The 20866-nt window shown below is 45.3% G+C and overlaps 1 protein-coding gene across 1 annotated transcript; it reads right to left on the bottom strand.

Moving 5' to 3' along the window:
* Positions 1-1855: 1855 nt before the first annotated feature.
* On the bottom strand, positions 1856-17692 carry LOC103374774 (insulin receptor-like). Its single transcript, XM_008304922.1, has 18 exons — positions 17451-17692; positions 16872-17086; positions 15905-16031; positions 15266-15516; positions 13789-13956; positions 13510-13708; positions 11640-11778; positions 11227-11380; positions 9768-9916; positions 6915-7071; positions 6641-6737; positions 5657-5724; positions 5334-5563; positions 4134-4244; positions 3845-4007; positions 3588-3717; positions 3364-3498; positions 1856-3264 (listed from the first exon to the last, which is right to left on the bottom strand). The coding sequence occupies exons 1-18, from the start codon at positions 17531-17533 to the stop codon at positions 2910-2912; spliced, it is 2931 nt and encodes a 976-aa protein (XP_008303144.1). The 5' UTR covers positions 17534-17692; the 3' UTR covers positions 1856-2909.
* Positions 17693-20866: the final 3174 nt, after the last annotated feature.

The following is a 20866-nucleotide window of genomic DNA, read 5'->3' as shown; positions in this document are numbered from 1 at the left end:
TTTCTCGACTCCGCGGGTTCTCGCCGTCGACGGAGAGCCGCCAACGCTTTGGCTGTGCTGTAAGTGCTGAATGCCGTACGATTGGCAACCGCACACCGGTCAGAAAACACCAGCGCCACTAGCTAACCTCTCTGGGGTCTGGATGAGGAGTCGAGGACACCTTCAGCTGCTTCAGGAATGTTTCTGATCATCCAACGAGGAGCTGATCGCGGCGGCAGCTCTGCCAGCGAAACAGGAGGACGAGGAGTTCCAACTAAATCCTGGAATGTCAGACCTGAGTGAAATAGCTGCTGCACACCGCGTCCTGACTGCTGAACTGCATCAGACAGAATAACAGGATTAACCATCAGCTCCTCTCTCGTTCCTCCACCTGCTGCTGGACAGTTTTTTCTCTCTTCGGCCCCCTTTGAACCGCAAAACATGGAAATTTCCACTGAGCTGATTCAGGGAGCCTCAGGAAGACCGAGGTGGGTTCAGGATTGGTGAGGATCTGATAAACCCTTCTGACCCACGTCCTGAACCAGCAGACAGGAAGCGAACGCTCTCCGGTGAAGCAGGGATGTCCCGATCCGAGTCGTTTAATGTTCACCTGATAGCATTTTAGTGGATATGACACATTAAAGGTGTTCAATTTCTGCTCCTTGATGTCCTGCAGGTGGTCAGGAATCTTATGATGAAGCTAACATGTAGCGCTGAGAGGCTCAGGTGTGCTGTTAGCGAGTACAGATGGGCTGTCGCACCATTGGCTCGTTTGTATTTCTGTAAACCAATCACAGTGGAGTAGTGACTAGTGGATTGGTTTGGGTTAAAAGGGGGACGAGCATCGCCTTAAAAACGGGCAGCTCAGCCAAAAACTACCAGCAGGGTTGCCTGAATTTGGCAAAATTAAACATTTTCACTGTGGTATGTTGCTTTTTTGGAGGTTTTGTTGTCGAGGATTTTCAAAAACTAAATGGGAGAAGAAAGCCGAATGACAAAGCAGCTCTCCGGTGAATCAAACAGGATGTACCGAAGCTCCACGAGCTCTGAAAGTCAGCAGAAGTCTCTACATGCAGGCTAGAAATCGCATTGTGTTGTTCAGTTGCGCCACCAGGTGGAGCCTCTCTGCCATCAGTCATGTTGGCAACCAGGGGGCGCTGTGGGGCTTCAGTTAGCAACGGGCACCATGACAGAGACTCATGTGGTTGTTAATGAGCTCCGACCAGCGCTGATGTGTCTAAAGCTGACTGGGATTAACAGGAGCAGCTTTGTTTCTGACCAAACCGTGGCTACGATGCTCAATATCCGAATTTTTAGCGTCCTTCTACAAATTGTGCGTTCCGATGACTGTGCGACAGCCAGCTTAAACTAATTACAGGATTAGATTTGCTACCGACCGGATCAGGACATCCCCCCCAGCGACCCGTCTCCTGCTTTCACTTCCTGTTTCTGAAGCCGCGACTCTCCGACCTCGCCGACAGCTGACAGCACAAAAAAAGACGTCGAGTCCACGACCGCGATCCGACCAGAGAAAGACACAAAGACGAACACACACCAGGCGCACTTTGACCTAGAAAGACCTCATTCCCCGTTTGTAAAGCTTCTTTTTGGTTATTCTGTTAGTTTTTTTTTTTCCGTAGCTGTAGTGAAGTTGCCTCCAAACGTTGAGCGCTCTCAGTGGGAACACGGTCTGTAGAAAACAATAAGAATAAAAACGATGCAGTGAGTTTACGATAGTCGGGGGCTTTTCCCCGTTTCCCATCCAGACGGAGCGAGCATCGAGGGAGGCTGGAGGCCTGATAAGACACAGAGAGCACTAACGGTAGATTAGTGTGATTTCTGGGGCTATAAAAATAAAAAATAAAAATAAAAAATAAACCCGACAAAACAAAATACTAGCAAAGCTTCTGATGAAAAATATTACAAATATGAACTATTTACAAAAAAAAGAAAACATCAATGTCATATATTATATATAAAATATTGGTAGCGAAACACCAATATTCCATATATACTATATATATTATATATATTTATATATTTCTATACCCACTAAAATATATCAAAGCAGCAGCTATTGGTCAGTCTGAGGAACTCTTTTCTCCAAATCTTAACTGTTTAAATATCCTTCAGCCGTATAGTGAGGACACAGAAATAAAACGAGAAAGAAGAAGAAGAAGAAGAAGAAAATAAAGCAAATAAATTAAAACTATTCACCAAACACCCGATGAATCTGTGTGTAGTTTGGAATTCTGCAGAACCAAAAAGGAAAACAACAAAAATAAAACACATTCCTCGAGGAATAGATGTTTGTTCTAGGATCAAGTCATCCCGCTGATTAAATCATTGTTCAAAAAAAAAAAGGAAATTAGTGTAAGCGCTGATAGACACTTCTCTCTTTTTTTATAGGCCACGTATAAAAAGGCCACTATCTGAGTAAAAAGATTTCACTTGGGAGGAAAAACAGAAACGTGGAAATGCAGATCGGTGGGAGTCTGGAGGAGGTCGAGCATGAGCAGCCTTCTTGGTTGTCTAAGGTTTGTTGTGTTCACAGTTTTTTTTTTCCTCTGTTTCCGTCACAAGGAGTCCTGGAAACGTGGCGATAGTGAAAAACAATAGATTCTGGTAATAAGTCCGACGTGTTGTGGAGCAAGTTTTAAAAAACACCATGTTTGCATCCCTTGCTGTTCGGCAGCCGTGAGGAAGTAAAATAAAAAGTCCTGAGATCTGTGTCTGTTTGTTTTTTTTTTCTTTTTTCTTTTTTCTTTTGAAGGGCTTCTCCAAGAATAAGAAAATCATTAGAAAATGAGGAGAGGAACATGAAGGATACAGAAAAATGGACTGGAAGAGAGAGAGAGAGAGAGAGAATAGAGAGAGAGAGATGGGGGAGGAGAGGAAGGGGAACAAGTTCTCGTAGGAAAAAGGAAATGTTAGGAAGGGCTGGATCTGGGCAACGATAAGATTCTTCCGTTTTTCTTGCCACCGTTCATATGCGTGTAGGGCACGTGCTCCTCATAGTTCCCCCTCAGGCCCACCGACGGCCCGCTGTCCCTGCCTAAGCTCTCCTCTCTCTGGGAGTACGACGACGGGTCCAGGGGGATGCTCTCCATGTTGTCCAGGTCCAGGTCGAACTCCTCCGTCTCGGGGACTTTGTTCTCCTCGCTGTAGAAGAAGGAGACCTCCTGGAAGGACGGGTGCAGCTCCTCCCGCAGCATCTCGATGATCTCGTGGAACATCGGCCGCATCTTGGGGTTGTACTGCCAGCACATCTGCATCAGGTTGTGCCTGGGAGGAGGGCCGGTTAAAGATAGCAGATAGAGAGGTTTAAGCAAGACGGAAAGACGCAGATCAACCCTCTGAACCCACCAATAAATAATCACTCACATCCTCTCGGGGCAGTTGTCCGGCCGGTCCAGGTATCCTCCGTCCATGACGAACTTCAGGACCTGCTCGTTGGACAGACCCTGGTAAGGCTGCTCTGCTAGCGTGCTGATCTCCCACAGCACGACCCCGAAGGACCTGCACACACAAACACAAACAAACAAACTCAGGTGATCGGACGCTCCAGCCAGGATCACTGAACCTGCACCTGCTCAGGTGCCACGTACCAGCAGTCAGAGTGGGCGGTGAAGACTCCGTCCTTCAGGGACTCCGGAGCCATCCACCGGACCGGCAGCAGCCCCTTCCCTCCTTTACGGTAGTAGTCGGTCTCGTAGATGTCCCGGGTCATACCGAAGTCTGCGAGGAAGAGGAGGAGAGAGGAGAGAGGAGATGAAGACAACATCCTGCTCATGAATCCATCCTGTCTCACTAAGTATATTCCACTAAAAAAATCTAGAAGGTGCAACGAGTCCGGCTCCGGTACCTCCGATCTTGACGGTGAAGTCCTCGGCCACCATGCAGTTCCGGGCCGCCAGGTCTCTGTGGACGAACTTCTTGGCGTTGAGGTAGGCCATGCCGTCGGCGATCTCTGCAGCCATCTGCAGCATGTCCTTCAGAGTCGGGGGAGGGGAGCCCGACGGGTTGTTCTGCAAAACACACGAAAGAAGTTTGAGAGTCGCGTGTGGAGGTACAGACGGGTTTGTGGAGGCAGGCTTCAGGACGTTTTATTTCAGCATTTATGCATTGGATATAAAGCAAACCGAGCTACGCACCTCCGAGTCCGGCCTGAGGCTCCTCAGGTAGCTCTTCAGGTCGCCGTGGGTCATGAGCTCCATCACGACCAGGGTGGGCTGACCTTTAGACACGACGCCCAGCAGACGCACCTGCAGACGACGAACACACACGTCATCACACACGAGGACAAATAAACACGGACTAGACGTGTTTAGACGGATTGTTCAAATCTAGACTGTATTTTAAAATAATACAAAAAAGACGAGCTTGAAGAAAATTCCAAAATTACATCATTTATAAGAGCCAGAAACCACAAAGACTGAAAGAATCGTTGAATTTTCATGCTTTTGTTGGAAAAATGAACCAAGTCCGAGCATAAAATAACCAGATTTCATCAAAAATGCTTTTTTTCTGCATCTGTTGTTCAAAAATTTTACCAAAACCAAAGCGTCTGCACCGAGCAGAAACTGTAAAAAACTAAATATTCTGCACTTGTTGGAGAAGTTATAAGTAGCTCAGCTGCAGTTAACAGTAACAAAAATTCAGCAAGTGTTCGGTCGACAAAACACAAAAATGTAAATAGTAAAATATGCATAAGCCAACGTTTCAGTCCGGTATTTGCAAGATGTGTGGACACAATGCTGCACATCTTGATTCCTATTTTTTTTGTGTGTGCAATTTTTGTAAAATTAATAATCAAGTTAAGCTCTCACTGCTCCTGTTCTGCTTCTATAAAGGTGCAGGATTTTATACTGCAGTGCAAAATGTGTAAAACATGCAGAGTTCAGAGGCTTAAACCTCAACATATGGAATCAAACCGACGACATGTTGCTGGATTTGAAAAACATGTCGTTACTGAGCTCAATGCGGCGCCGTGCATCTTATTTACAAGCCAATCCTGCATCCGCCGACACCTCGAACGGCTCGGAGTGGAGGCGCTGTTCAGGGTTTTCAGGGTGAGACGAAGATAAATCGCTGCTCCGGTGTGAACTCTCCCTTCATCACTAAGTAGATGATAAAATTCTCTCCTGCATCAGGACTTTTACGGCTGACAGCTCAGCATATGGCCTCTAATTGGTGCTTAGCAGGTTGTGTAATAAAACAGTAATGTGAGGCACAATCGCTTAGCGTCTGTTTGTGTCGTCAAACTGTGTGTCGGTACGGCAGCGTCGGCACAGCGAGCACGTCTGTGAGTCACGCGTGTTGGGCAGCGGTGAGGCTCGGGGAGCTCGTCGTACCACGTGGTGACAGCTGAAGGCCTTCATCACGGAGGCCTCGTTCAGGAACTCGATCCTCTCCCGCAGGCTGGCCGACTCGTTGACCGTTTTGACGGCGACGCGCGTCTCCGGGTCTCCCTTCACGATGTCCTTGGCGATCCCTTCGTACACCATCCCGAAGGAGCCCTGGCCGAGCTCTCTGAGCAGCGTGATCTTCTCCCGAGGAACCTCCCACTCGTCGGGAACGTACACTGCACGAAGCGGACCAAACAGTTAGCGTTATTCAGAGGTTATTTTACCCAAAAAAAGGCAGCTTGAGCAGCCGTGTTCTGTGATGTTCTTACTGTCGTTGGCGCTGAAGTACTCGGGGTTCGGCGACGTGATGAGATCTCCGAGTGGACCTTCAGTTTGCCTGGAACAGAAAACATCAGCTGTGTTAAAATGTGAACTTGTTTCTCACTAGAATCTGTCTTTTAAAATACAACTTAAAAGCATTTAACTCTAAAATCTCTTCTCGGTTTTATGAACCCTCTGAACTCAGCAATTCCTAGATTTTTTTTTAAAATACTTTTATCACATTTTTCTTCCCTGTGGGCTCATCTTTCACTTCAATATAAAATCCTGCACCTCTGTGGTAGCAGCAGAACCACGACTAGAAGTAGAGAAACTAAAACATATCGTTAGAATGATGAAAATAAAAAAAAAAAAGAAAAAAAAAGCTAAATTTCTTAGATTATTTTTTTTAAAAAATCACTGAAAAAGTCTGAAATCAACACGTAGAAGCTTTTCCTACAGGTGCTACCAACACTAGGACAATAAACGGCGTCTCTACATGTTGTAGACATTTTAATATTTACATTTTTAATTGGTTTCCTCTCTGCTCTGTGTGAACACTGCCTGCAGTTCAGCCGACAAGTTCCTGAATTTTTGCCTCGTGACTGTTGCTCACCGGCGTGTCACTCATGGCTTCACAATTTTAGTTTTTTTTAACAGAATTTTATGACTGCAATCAGTTTATTTTTTGAATATTTATAAATGAGACACGTAGAATAGAGCGATTTTGATGAAATATTACAATTTTAAGCTCAGATTTGTTTGTTTTTCCAGACAAAACCAAAAGTCACACATGATTAGTTAAAGGACTGTTGGAAAGCTGAAAATCCTGATTTTTTTTTTAATAGTTTGTGATAAAAGGTGTAATATTGGTGATTTTTTTCAACTGATTTTAAATCCGTCTGCAGGTTTCGGGGTTCAGAGGCTTAAACAAAAGACCGTCGTGTCTCTTTAAAGTTTATTCTGATGGGCAGCATCCCGGTCTAAGGTCTCACCTCTTCTTGAAGATGACGAAGACTCCACCGGCCACGAACAGCAGCAGGATGAAGCAGATGACCGGACCGATGACGATCCAAACCAAACCGGGATCCGCTGCAATAAAAAAAAACAAGAGAAGAAGAAGAAGAAGTTATCGTCTGTCAGTTAATTCTGAGGTCTAAAAGTATGAAAAGACAACGAAAAGTCCTGAAGGAGACGCTCTGCTGAAGCTGAATAACAAAACGCCTCCTGTGCGTTCGGCTCAGTCGGGCTCAGATCCTGCAGACTTACGGTTGGGCATGAAGAAGTACGTGACTTCTGTGAAGGAGCCGTTTCCAGCCAGGGAGGTGGCCCGGACCCTCACGCTGTAGTTTCCAGGCTGCACAAGAGAAAGCTTTGTGCCGTTTGACTTGAGGTAAGCCGGCCGTGACACACAGGCTGTGTGATCCTGGACAGAAAACACACACAAAAAACGCACACTTTGAGCGGGAGGAGGAATAATGACGAACACTGTGCGCCGCCGAGTAAAGGAGAGTCTAATTACCCAACTGTGACCCGGCCAGTAAGAGGAGAGAGAAAAAGAGCCTCGACTCGACTTCATACTAAATTAAACCTGTAATTTCCTTTTGCGGATCTAATTACATGCACGTAGGAGCGTTTTCACACGACCCCGTCTTTGCAACTTGAGAACCGGAGCGACCGAGAACAACGAGAAGAGCCGGTTTCTGGATGTCGGACCGATCCGGGCCGGGCAGTGCAGACGCAGAAGAACGGCGGCAGTGTGTGAGAGGCGGAAACGTCGTGGAGAACAAGGTCATGAGAGCCCCTGGTGCATGCTGGGAGGGTTTTCTATGTCAGGATACGACAAGTTTTTATACAAATCACAAACTTCATTTATCTAAACAGCAGCTTGGTCAAACTCTGACGTCTGAAACGAGAAGAAATAAAAAATGTTTGACACCTGATACTGCAAAATATTCTGCTTTCTTTCTCAGTGGACTTGTCAGATGTTCTGTACTTAATATAATAATATATAAAGGAATAAAAGCTGCAAACGTTTTCATATTCGCAGCTTCTGACCTCCTCAGAACCAGCAGACTTCAGTATATTTAATAAAGTTTTACCTTCATACTGTTCATATTTTTAGTCACACGTCCTTGAAGTGCACAGAGGAGGGTGGAAATTCTGCTTTTTTTTCAATCTGTATCACTTTTTGCATCATTTCTGAGCCTCATCAGTTCTACACTAAATCTGTTTTTAGTTCATTTTTCTCCAGCTTTGAGCATCAGTATTATGGGATGCATCAGAGTTTCTACAGTTGAACTGCAGCAAACACAGTCGGATGAATCGCGGCTAGAAGATGAGCCTGCGATCAAAATGTAGGCGATAAATAACAGCCTCCAGATTAACAGAAAAAACACATTCATATATTGAAATTTATATTAAAAATGGGGGAAAAATTGTAATTTCAAACAGTGAAATCCATTTTGTACGGTTGCAGTAGTCAATTAAAGCAACCAAATCAGTTGTACATCCACTTTGAGCGTCACAATATAAACACTAAATCTGTTTTTAGTTTTTTATTGCTGTAACCAACTTTGAGGATAAAGTTTTTAGGATATATTGGATGGATTTCCACACACGTCTCATTTTACTGGGACAAGCAGAATGCAGTGACTTTGAGGGATGATTCTGATTTTAAGCTCAGATTTGGTTGCTGTTGGTCCTGAAAGAAACAAAAGTCACATATGATCACTTAAAAAGGTGAAAATCCAGCATTTTTTTCTGTTTTTACAGTTTCTGGATCAAATAAATGGTGTAATTTTGTTGATTTTATGGGCGTTTTTAGTTCTTTTTTTTCTGAAACTGGATTATATTACATTATGTTATATCATATTATATAGGATATCTATTGAATTGGATGGATTTAATATTTGTTTTCTTATACTTCAGCAGAGAAAACTATAATTTTATTTAATTTTCATTCATCATCTATCCACTGCTTAATCCTCACTAGGGTCGTGGGGGGCTGGAGTCTATCCCAGCTGACTCAGGGTGAAGGCAGGTTCACCTGGACAGGTAACCAGTCGATCACAGGGCTACACTTAGAGACAGACAACCAAGCACACTCACATTCACACCTACGGACAATTTAGAATCACCAATTAACCTCAACATGTTTTTGGAAGCCGGAGAACCCGGAGAGAACCCACGCAGAAAGATCCCGGGTGTCCTCACCGGGACGCGAACCGGCGACCTTCTTACTGCGAGGCGACGGTGCTAACCACCGAACCACCTTGCAGCCCCTTATGAAGTTAGGGCTGAAATTTGCCCCCCAAAAAATAAAGTAATTGAAATTTAAAAAGTGATAAAAACATCGGATCCAGAGGAGGTCAGGTGGGATTTATTTATGTATTTATTTTTAGTAGATTTGATTGATTGTAGATGAAACAAATCAATCATGTTAAACTCTTTCGCCACGGCGGCAGCAGCAAAACTAAATAATTAATCTAAACCCGCGGCACGCTCTCGACGTCGCCTAAAACCAGCGCCGGGCCCGGTTTGTTTGGGCCGCGGGGCGTCGGGCCGGCGCGTTTCTCTCAGAGCGGAAGATGTCGTCTGAGATGCGAGTCCGTCGCTGCCACTGCATCCTAGTCTTCCTTCCTGCCTCTGTCACTATGGTAACAGAGCTGCTACCGGCTCCTAGGGTCAGGCGGTGCAGCGATGAATAGCAATGAGAGATGAATTCACACATTTACAGCAAGTAAACAACAACAACAACAACGACGGCGACGCTCCGAACACACACAAACGCTATGAAATTTTAATATGCAAACACACGCAGCGGAAAACGTCAACACACACACACACACACACACACAGAGGCAGCATCGGGAGGTTGTAAACAAATATTTCCTTTGTTCCTGCCTCCGTCTAAGGAACAGACAGAGTGTACACAACAAACCTTTCCTCTCTGCCTTCCTCCCCAGAGCCTCGCAGCACATCACTGCTGCTTCTCGCTGCATTTCGTCTCAGCTTCTCTGCTCCCTGAGTTTTTGTTTTTTTAACTTCCTACAGAGACTCATTTCTTGCCCTCTCCATCACCTCTGTGCCCCGTTCGTTTTTAGCGCTGCTGGCACTGACCTCTGAGTCTCCGACCCTCCTGTAGAAAACCTCGTACAGGATGATGAGGCCGTTGGGAGATCGGGGAGCGTTCCACTTGATCAGCACGTCGGGAGGCTCGGACGTGACGATCTCGTGGGTCACGGCGCCGGGGATGTCGTCGGCCTTTTCTGTGGACACAAAGAAAGACCATTTCTACATTTAGTGCTTCAGAAGTTTATTTCTAGTAACCAGAAGGTGCATTTCCTGGAAGTTTCCTGCCGGTGTGACTGTTGAAAGCTGCTGCACTTAGACGTCGATGCATCAGTATTGTTAGTTTTCAACTTAACTTCATTACAACGAATGTTTTCCTTCAGCATCACTGTGTTTCTGGCTCCAGTGTTTGAGCAGCTGCAGCCAGAGCTACAGTTTTAGTAGAAAAGTCTGACAAAGTTTCCAAACAACAAAAGCTTTGAGAATCTGGTCGAACCATAAAATATTACAGAATATAAAGGTGGTGTCTAAGAGTTTTGGTGTTATATTACAGTAACACCTGAGGAGATAAAACACACAGGAAACACTGTACATGTGTTCGCTTCTCTCCTGCTCTCTGGGCTCACGAATGCTTTAACGCAGCTGAATCCACAATAAAGCTGCTCTTATTTACAGATTTTTCCCTGATTTTATTCTGTCAGACCTGCAATCAGACGACAGCTGTGCGGTGAATCCTGCGATATTTTCACACGATTCAAAGAGAACAACGACACATCAAGGAGAAAAGGAGTTTCTTTAGCTGCTCTGTGCTTGGGTTTGATAGAAACTTGGAATCCTTTTGGACATTTCTTTAGTTTTTCATAAGTAAATCTTTGTTTCCCATCTAATACGGAGCCACACTGTACAATAACAAACAGTTTGTCACAATAAAATGAGCTTAAAACGTCCCTATTAATCTGTAAAATGATGATTAATCAATAGAAAAATAGCTGTCTCCTGCAGCTTTACAAATGTGGCTGTTTTGAGCAGGTTAACCTTCACTGCTCCACATTCTCAACTCACTGATAAAATCTGCACAACGCTGCAAAACTCTTCACCATGAGGATAAAAATCTTGTTTTTACCAAATCAAAAGCATTAAAAGATGGAAGCCTTGGGAGTATTTTTAGCTTCTGAATGGGCTCTGTGGATTTATATTCCATAACAGCTGAACCTGTCCTTCAACAGGATCCCATTCATGTTTAAATTTATCAAAGTATGAACAGAAAATCACCCGTTATGGATGTAAGAGTTAAAAGTCACAGCAGGTGTTCTGTTTGTTCTAAACGTTTTATCACACGTAGAAAAATGGACCACAGGGAATTGAACATATTTGGTGCTTTTGGGTGCAAATGTGAACTTTTTTCTGTAGCTTCAGTTCAACCTGATCGTCTGCTAATGCTTCAGCTACACGGACGTCTGCACGTGTCTGTAAAAGCATGTAAACGCAGTCAACGTGTCCTCCTCACCCTCCGGCATGGTTCTGGCGCTGACGTAGGTCGCCATGCTGCAGCGCTTGAGGTCCGTCGGGTGGTTGCAGGCCATGATCTCGATCTTGTAGCTGGTGAAGTGGTGCAGGTTGGAGATGACGGTCGACTCCTTCGAGAACACCTTTAACTCCACCTGAGCAGAGAAATCATATCACATGCAGAATGAGTTACCGTAAAAACCTACTTTTCTCATGTAGAGAAGAAAAATAAGCAATTTTAGATCCATTTCAGCATCACGTCCGCCTTCTGCTGGTGGTGGCTTCATGCAAAAACAACTTTAATTGGAAACAAAGGACAGAGTTTGTTGAAAAAAGTTTCCGCTCTTATCAGCAAACCAGGTCTAAACAAGAACTAAATAACATGAAAAACAAAGTGCACGAAGCGCCGCAGACCTTCGATCCTTCTTGGTCCTTGTCTCCGTCTTCGGGCGTCGCCGTCGTGGAGCCGAACTGCAGGCTGGGGATGGTGGTGAGGAAGAGGGGAGGCTGGGTGGCGTTGGCGACTCCCACCGAGCGCCGCCGCCGAGACGGCCTGCAGGAAAAACAGCAACAGGTAGATGAGCGTGTTGTTTATGTGACGGTTCACTGATGAATCCGGTCTGATGCAGGAAAGTGAAACAAACTTTGCGTGATCTGTTAAAACCCAACAGATACCAGATGGACCTCTGCTCACACTAACCTTTACAGCGTCTGACTGCCTGACATTTACCCACAAATACCAGCTACTGCCGGAGCAGCGACCGGCTCCGGCCACCGGGTGGTGCCAGCGAGCGCTTCAACCACAAACCAGCTCCGACCAAAATAATACCCAGAAGACCCGAGGTGCCCCCCTTTGTATGAGGACACATGGCATCACTGAGGACATCATCAAATATTTATACCCTCAACTGCCCCTGAGCGGCTCCCGTTGGAGGTGAGCTCACCGTGAAGAGAAACACTCGAGCGGGTCCCGCTTTGCGTGACGGAATAAGGAAGAGTTCTTTACGGCTGACCTTGGTCCATTCAGGAACACGGCCGCTGAGGTGCGTGCCAGTTTGCGTGTTTGTGTGCGTCCGAATGGCCGTTTGCATGACTGCACCCCTGACTGGCGTGAGCGATAATGGGGGCAGTAATCGCTCCCCCGGGGCAGCGGAGGCGGCCGCTGTGGGTGTTTGTGAGTCAGGGGAGAAGGTAAAGAGAGGGAAGGGGGGGGGACACCGGAGGCCAGACACCTCCCAGCCGGAGCCCCCCCACGGCGGTGCCCGGCACAAAAACAAGGGTCCACAGAAACCACACACACACACACACACACACACACACACACTGCGGAGGTGCAGGAGTCGGGAGTTGGCACCGAGCCGGTTTGAGACGCGCAACGTGACGGCCGCACAAAAGAGGAGTGATGGAGTTTGGCTGGACTGAGGGGCTCCCTGGTCACAACAGAAACAAACAAAGCTCCTCTTGAGGCTCCGGCCTCGAAACGCGCCGACTTCTGAAGGTGCACAAAGGTTTCGAACAAGAATAGATTCATGAAACTTGGTGCAAAACTGGCGCACGGCGAGTAGAAACTGTGACAAGAACGAAGCTTAAAGCGGCCTAAAGTCTGGCTGGGAGGGAAACTTTTTTTGGTATCTCGGTGAAAACACGTCCTGAAATTCAAAACAAAACGGATCCGCTGGTTGTTAACGCTGCTCGGAACGAGAGTCAAACTGTGAATCATTTATTAAAGCTTCATTAAACTGGTGAACCCCGAAACCTGCTGACAGGTTTCAAAGGCGTGTTTTCATAAAAGAAAACCAAAATTACACCATCTGTCAAAGTCAGGAACCGTTAAAGCACAAAGAAACGTTCTCAACTTTCTGGAGGTCCTTGAACTGCTCGTCTACTCGAACTTGAGCAAATCTGAGCTTAAAAATCACAATATTTCACTAAAATATAATTTAAAATTTCCTACAAAATAAACCGTCCGAACTCTTTGCTGCAACTTTAAAGCCATGAGTGACTCCAACAGATGAAAAGTTCAGGGACTCTTTAGGCTGAACTGCAGGCAGTGTTTGAGCAGCGCAGTATGAAAACAAAATTAAAATGTAGGTGGGAACACATCTATAGCATGTAGAGTTTATGTAGGTTTCCATAGACGTGCAGGATTTTCTATTGTAGTGAAAAATGTGAGCAAATAAATCACCAAATAAGCTGCAAAGAATTAAACGTGTTCCTGTTGTTCTACGTATTCGACCCGGTCTGGTGCGATACTCAGACCCAGTCATGAGCTGTGCAGTCTCACCTGCTCTCAAACACTTCGTTGTGCAGGTAGTTCTCGAAGGTCTTGCGGTACTCGATCTCCTCCTGCTCCTTCTTCAGCTGGTTGTCCGTCTTGGGGCAGGCGCAGCACTTCCCTCCCAGGGTGGGCTCGTCCGTGTGGTTCCACTTCTGCTCGTCCTCGCTGTCCAGGTGGGTCGGGATTCGAGACGGCAGCTTCATACCTGGGCGGGCGGACACAGGTGTGAGCGGACAACCCTGAGCGAGAACGGCAAAGAGCCGGAGCGGACACCGGGATACCAACCCTGCAGGCAGTAGTCGAACTTGGAGAGGTCGCTGTCCTCGGCCTGCTTGCGGCAGATGACCCGGTAGTGGGTGATGTTGCCGTTGGGGCTGGTGGGGGGCTTCCACTTCAGGATGATCTGAGAGGAGGAGTTGGAGGAGGAGATGGGGTCCAGAGGCACAGAGGGCTCTGAGGAGGGAGGACAGGGATTCAGTTAAATCACACGATGCCCCTGAACTCCACTTTAACAACCAGAACTGCTCCCATAGAAAAAAAAACTGTCATGATTCACTCTGCGGCAACGTCTACGCACCAGAACATCATGAATATTTTGTACATTTACGAGACCCTGGATGCTGTAATTTCTTCTTTCAGTAGCATTTTTGTATAGTTACACTGCAAATACTAAATATTATCTCATATTAATCATTTGAATGAAAGCAGGCAACGCAGTGGACAAAACAACAACAACAAAAAAGGTGAAACAGGCTCAACTTTTACTGGACAACAAGGTTATGTCATCCAGCGAGGTTCGTCCAAATACGGCCAAGTTCAAATTCTTGGCGTGTTATAAAACTAAATAAACCGCGGCACAGCTGGAGGTCTCACTTTTGCTGGTGATACTCGGGAGGAAGACTCAGCAAACACAGATGTAAACAGCGCAAGAGGGAAAACATGCAAACACGACGCAAATAATTCATGAGGAAGGAAAAGCATTCGGGACACGTGCTGTTCCTCAACGACACAGACGGTAAACGGTGAAGCACAGACTCAACAAAACCTAAAACCTTAAGCAGAGATATGAGGACGGTTAGCAGCTTTGCTAACCAGGTTTATGCTCCCAGAAATGATTTCTTCTCCACAAAATAAACCAACGACATGGAGATAAGCAGGTTGTTATGATGGAAAGCTACGAGGAATGATGCACGACAGGAATGCAGGTAGAAAACCGCTCAACTTGTACGTTGATGTGTGTTTATTTTCTCCGTCAGTGACTCTCTGCTGCACATGAGAGCTCTGAAACTTCATACGTTCAAACATCAAGAAGTGCGTTTAGATCTGTCCCACAATACAGAAGAGATCAGTTCAGATTTAGCTCAAATCAAAGAGAAATTAATGTCACTGATTGAATATTCTCTGTGGAAAATATTAATAGACAAACGCATTTTTTAATCTGTGTTTTATCAGCTGTGGCAGCGGCAGCAACTCGGAACACAAACTAGATTGATGCACGTCAGTTCCAGTGGCGACCTGATGCATGCGGTTTGTCAACTTCAGTGGGATTACTAACGTACAGCTCAACAGGTCTGCAGATAAAACCTCAGCTGAGAACGGGTGAAAAAGTTTGATTCCCAAACTCTGAACAGAACCTCCTCCAGAACCGGTTAGCTGTCCAGCATCAGACACTGAAAACCTGCTAACAAACTGATCTCACTTCATAGTAAAACCTTCACAAAATGTTGAGCTAACAGCGATTCTCTAACGTTCTCCGACTCACTGGAGGCGTTGGTGCGGACGTAGATGATCTCGCTCTTGGCGCCGTGGACTTGGTGCTCGTCGGACGCAGACAGCTGGGTTTTCACCATGATGGCGTACTGCGTCCAGGGCTTCAGCGGCCGGATCAGGTGACCCGGGTCCTCGGCCTTCTTGCCGTCCGTGGGGCGAGACGGCGGGTCGACGTCGGCGATCGCCCAGCTGTTGGAGCCGCAGGCGTCCTGTCCGTCGAACTCCGTCACGTTCTTGTACGGCCTGCAGCGAAGAGAGAAACGAATCAGCGAAACAGAAGTATGGCATGGAGCTCAGTTAGACAACGAGTGATAACTACAACAAAAACATACAAGAACAGAATCCCTGACGACCTGAGAGCTCTGAACCAAATTGGGTCAGAAATTTACCTGGAAGTCAAATTATTAAAAATAGAGTTTCAGCTGTTTGCTGCTTTGTGAATGAGCTGTTGTTTGTCTGGATGCTTCCTCTGATTTATTTTCCTGATTGAGTCCCTAGTTTATCACAATATCACGACGGAGGGCATCGAAGGCAGCAGAGATGGTCGAGGAACGCCCAGAATTCCCCTCGGCTGCTGACTGATTCCATTTTATTTTGTAATCCACTCTGGGATGAGTCGAGCTGCACTTACGCCTCTTTGTAGAGAACCATAAACCCCAGCAGGTCTCTGAAGTCCAACGGCCAGAAAGGCTCCCACTTCAGCATGATCATGTTGAACGTCGTCTTGATCACCGTGAACTTCAGCAGCTTCGTCTCACCTGGGAAACAAAACGGAACAAAACTCAACACGGGACAGAAACCTCTTCGTATGCAGCTGTTATTTTAGTCCTGGTTTGTGTTCTAGCAGTTATGGGATTTTTTTTGCTTCTGGGGTCACTTTTTATGACAATATAAAGTCCTGTACCTCTGTGGAGAGAACAGAACAGCCATGACTAGACAGTAGAGAGAACTCAGGAATGTATTTTGATCATACAGTCATCTTGCCATGATTAAAAAAAAACTAAACTAAAATTGAATTACTTTGACGACGGACACTCGTCTCCTACCTGCTCTGCACAAACACAACCAAAAAGTCCAGGATTTTTCGGCACGTGACTCAGTTTTACAGAATCTTGTTATTTAAAACTGACTATTTCTGGCAATTAAAAAAAAAAGAGAGACATGATTAAAAACAATGATGCTAAGCTTCGATTTCGGGACCTTTACAAAGTTAAAAATCAGATGATTGACTCTCTTTTTATAGTTTCTGTCCCTTATAAATGGTGTGATTTTATTTTATTTTTTTAAACATAACGTGTATTTTCTAACCTGCAAACAGGTTTTGGGGTTCAGAGGATTAAAGTTGTGAATCTGCCGATTTCAAATCAATATGTTTCTGAACAGTTTTAGCATTTTTGTGCATTTACAGATGACCTCCATCAAAACATTATTTTAATGTTTTTCCACAAGTTTGCGTACTTTAACTCTACAACACGATAAATTAAGAGAACTGAACTCAGTCTTGTGCTGAAAGAATAAAACATTAAGAACTTAAAGAAACAAAACGAATGTTGGTAACGTCGTGAACTCGATCCCACAAACAGTTTTCAGTGTCTTACAGGAGGCCTGGTCGCCGTTGTTGCGGACGGCGATGTCGGTCTTCTTGTTGCGCTCCTTGGTGCCCGTCACCTCCTCCATCTTTCTGATTTCGGACATGCACAGCTTGGAGTTGTAGTGGAAGAACATGCGGCCGCGCTGGATGGTCAGGTTGTGCTTGGACCAGTCCCACAGCTCGCGGAGGTTCTGGTTGTCCAGCGCGTAGAAGGCGTGGATGCTGCAAGGGACAGAAATTAATCAGGATGTAGGGAACATCTTATAAATATGAAAGTGTAGATTTCAAGCGGCTGCATCTACTTTGTCTCCTTCACTGCCTGACACGTGGATGTATTTAGCAGTTAACGTGTTCCAAACTCAGAACCAGGGCTGCAAAATGCTTTACATTAATCATAATCACGGTTTTGTTTTCCCACAATTAAATGAACAAGATTGACATTTAAAATTCGCAGAAGTGACACTAACGGTGAGAAAGAGTTAATATTCAGTCGCTGTCTGTCTCTACATCAATGCAACACCAGAATATACGAGCATTAAAGGCTGATTAATAAGGGTTGAGGAGGTACGACCAAACCAGGACTTACTCTCCCTCCAGATGTTCCCCCCTGATGATGCGTAGTTTCCGGAGGAAGGACAGCGACACCAGAGCGTAAGCCCTGCGGACCATCAGGTAGCCCGTGATCTCCTCCAGCTGGCCCAGACTGGACTCCAGCTCGGCCGCGATGTTGTCTGCGAGGAGGAGCACGGCCGGTCAAACAACGTCAATATTAGCAGACGACATTTTTCATGAAGCTAACAGCTGAGTTCATTCAGAAGTCTGTCCATGGCTGTCGCTAAATAAATGTGAAATTGTAAAGAGCAAAGTGAATAAGAAAGGTCTTCTGCAGTAAATATTCTTAAATCTGTGTTCTTAGTAGCCTTGTGTTCTTCTGATTTCCTTATTTATCTTGTATATATAGCGTATATATCTCGCATCTTTCATTTAGTGTTGTGTGTTCTTGCTTTTCTTACCGTCACTTTGCTGCTGTGGCGTTACAAACTTCCCCTTGTGGGACTAATACGGATATTCTATTCTGTTTTATGACATGCTGTTCATATTTTATGCCCGTCCAGAATCCCCTCATAGTGTCGATACCAAATTTTAAACGACAGATGTATTTAGAATGTCACATTAATAAATGTAAATAAAAAATGTACATAAAACATGGCCTGTACAGTTTCAGTTTCCAGATTCCCTAAAAACTGTCATTTTCCTTGATTTGACCCACAAATGGTGGATCTAAAATCCATCTCAATGGATAAATGGGTCACATTTGATCCAAAATATCCCCAAAGAACAACGTCTAGGGTGTTTTTATGGCTGTCAAATGTGGAAACGGGTCGAATTTGACTCAAAAATTTGTAGCACCTGTACAAAATTAGAACTTGAAAATTTCATTTTTGTGTATTTTGGGTCACTTTACGACAAATTTCAGGCCAAAATAATGACGTTTAAGGTGTTTTTAATGCTGCTAAATGTCAAAACAGGTCAAGTTTGATCCCGACACATGCATGTAAGGGGTTGAACTGTGTTGTTTTTGCTGTTTGTGGTGTTTTTGGACCAACATGTGTTATATAATAACATCATCATATAGTATGAGCTGTCTGTAAAGTCTCTGTAAAGTTTTATTTTTATGGATGTTTTACATTTGTAGTCTAATAGATGAACAGAAGGTGTTATTTTCCCTCTCTGGGATGTTTTTGGATCAATATTGGTGCTGAAATGTGGGAAAAAAAACATCTTCCTTAAATCATTTCATCAGAAAACTCAAAGTGTGCTGCTTGTGTGCACCGTGTTGAATCCTAAATATCACCAGTTCCCACTCAGGGAGGCCGTCGTCGCTGCTTTTACAGAAAAGCCAGCAGGATGTTTATTCACACATCAAGTGGACGTGGAGATGCTTAACGGGGAGGAGAGAAACCTAATAATGGAGGAAGAAGGAGCTGCAGGAGGCCAGGCAGGTATAGCAGTGGTAGTACTCACTCCCTCCTCGAATCTTGATGATCATGTTGCCGTGCAGAACAGTGCAGCCTCTCAACGCCTGCGCCGAAGTCACCGAGTCGATGGTCTTGTTCCCCACGCACAGCTTGGGACAGAGTCCGGCGCACGGCGAGCACGTCAGCCTGCAGAGAAAACACGCAGCGAGATCAGATCGGCAGAACAAACGGAGGCGAAGGCGTGTTCGTCTCGTTCCTCCGAGGCCTCCGGGACGACAGAGCAAACCGACTGGTTGTGGAGAAAGCAAAACAGACGAATACCACGGATGCTTGTGCGTGCAGTTATCAGAGCAGGACCGAGCGGTATGAGGCAGGAATGCCGGGCGACGGCCGGCGTGGCGTGGGCCGGCACCGGGGATGACGTGGCCGTTTCAAACAACAAGGATGAATCTGTTCAGTGGAATTTAGGATGTACGTTTCAGTTCTGTTCGTGGGCAGCTTCATGTTGTGAGTTTGTGGTTTGTTCTGTCGTCTGCTTTAGACACGAGTCAGACTTGTGACAATCAAAAGACGTTCTTTATGTTAAATGAGGATTTTCTTATATTCTCAAAAGTTTACATACGGCTGTATTAACGGCGGCAATCTTGAGTTTCCAATGAGATCAGATGACTCTTAAACACATGAATCTTTGTCCATGCATTTAGCTTCTTTCATGAATTTATCATAGATCTTCTAGAAAATGACAAATTCTCTAACAACTTGTTTAATATATTTTGGTCATTTTTGCTTCGATTAGGTTCTTTCTGTAGCCGCCTACAAGCTCCTGCTGATATCTGTGACCCTCCTCTTGACAGAATTAGTGCTGCTACACTAAATATATTCCTGAACTAACTTGTTTCTTCATCCCAGACCACGAGTTCTTGATGGGTTCAGGTCAGGACTTTGGGGGGACCAGTCCAAAACCCTCATAATTAAACATTTCTTTATCATTTTTGTCTTGCTGAAACATCAAACTCTCTCCAAGACCAACCTTCTGGCTGATGATTTTTCATTTACTTTGTGTGAATCACCAGAGCATGATACTGCCACCTCCGTGCTCGATGCTACATTTGGAGTTCTTGGGGGTTAAAGGCCTCACTTCCTCTCCTCCAAACTTACAAACAACTCAGTTTTTGTTCCATCTGACCACAGAACTTTCCTCCAGAAGGCCTTTTCTTTATCCGTGCGATCAGCAGCAAACTTCGGTCGAGCTTTAAGGCGCTGCTTCGTTCTTGCAACATTAATTTTGAGAAAATTAAGAGCTGCAGGAAATGTTTGAGACTCTTCGGCGTTTACAAGCGGAGGTAAACTTTTGCTCCAAACTGTAAAATGACGTGGAAGCAATCCGAGCGAATGTTCTGCCGATAACGACAGACTTCACAGTGACACGACGGCGGCGGCAGAAAGTGTCGGTTTTCTCGAAGGCAGACGCTCGCAATTCACTCAACGAGCCGAGGTAAATCTGTATAATTCTCTCAATTAATTTGATAAGTCCCGTAATAAATCCATAGGCTTCCAGGAGTGAAATTAGATTACACAATCTCTCCCCAACATCTGCGCCTGCTTGATTTTTATTAGCACAGGAGAGCGCTTTCTCATCCTTCGCCTCGATTGCTTCTGTCGCGCCATCGCTTGCGACGGGAAACGACAAAACGAGTGAAACGCCAGCTGCAGCTCCCCCGACAGTCACTCCTCTGTTTTGTTTTGTTTTTTTTTCTCTCCCTCTCGCTGCAAACATGTGCTCGTGCACGTAATCGCAGCCACACACATGCAGAGCGACGAGGGCCTCGACAGCAGCCTTTCAGGAAATTCATCCACAAAAGCCGAGCCGTGGCGGGCCAAACAGAGAAAAGGGACCCTCGAAGCTCTCTCAAAAGAGCATAATCCCTCTTTTTAGTTTCACTTCCAGCCTTGACATACCTAAAAAATTCAGTATTTGGGGTTTTTTTTGTCAGGAAAAACTTCCAACACCAGAGATTTTACT

Source organism: Stegastes partitus, unplaced genomic scaffold (assembly GCF_000690725.1).
Source record: "Stegastes partitus isolate 25-593 unplaced genomic scaffold, Stegastes_partitus-1.0.2 Scaffold2352, whole genome shotgun sequence".
NCBI lineage: Eukaryota > Metazoa > Chordata > Actinopteri > Pomacentridae > Stegastes > Stegastes partitus.
This window is presented reverse-complemented; position numbering and strand designations above follow the sequence as displayed.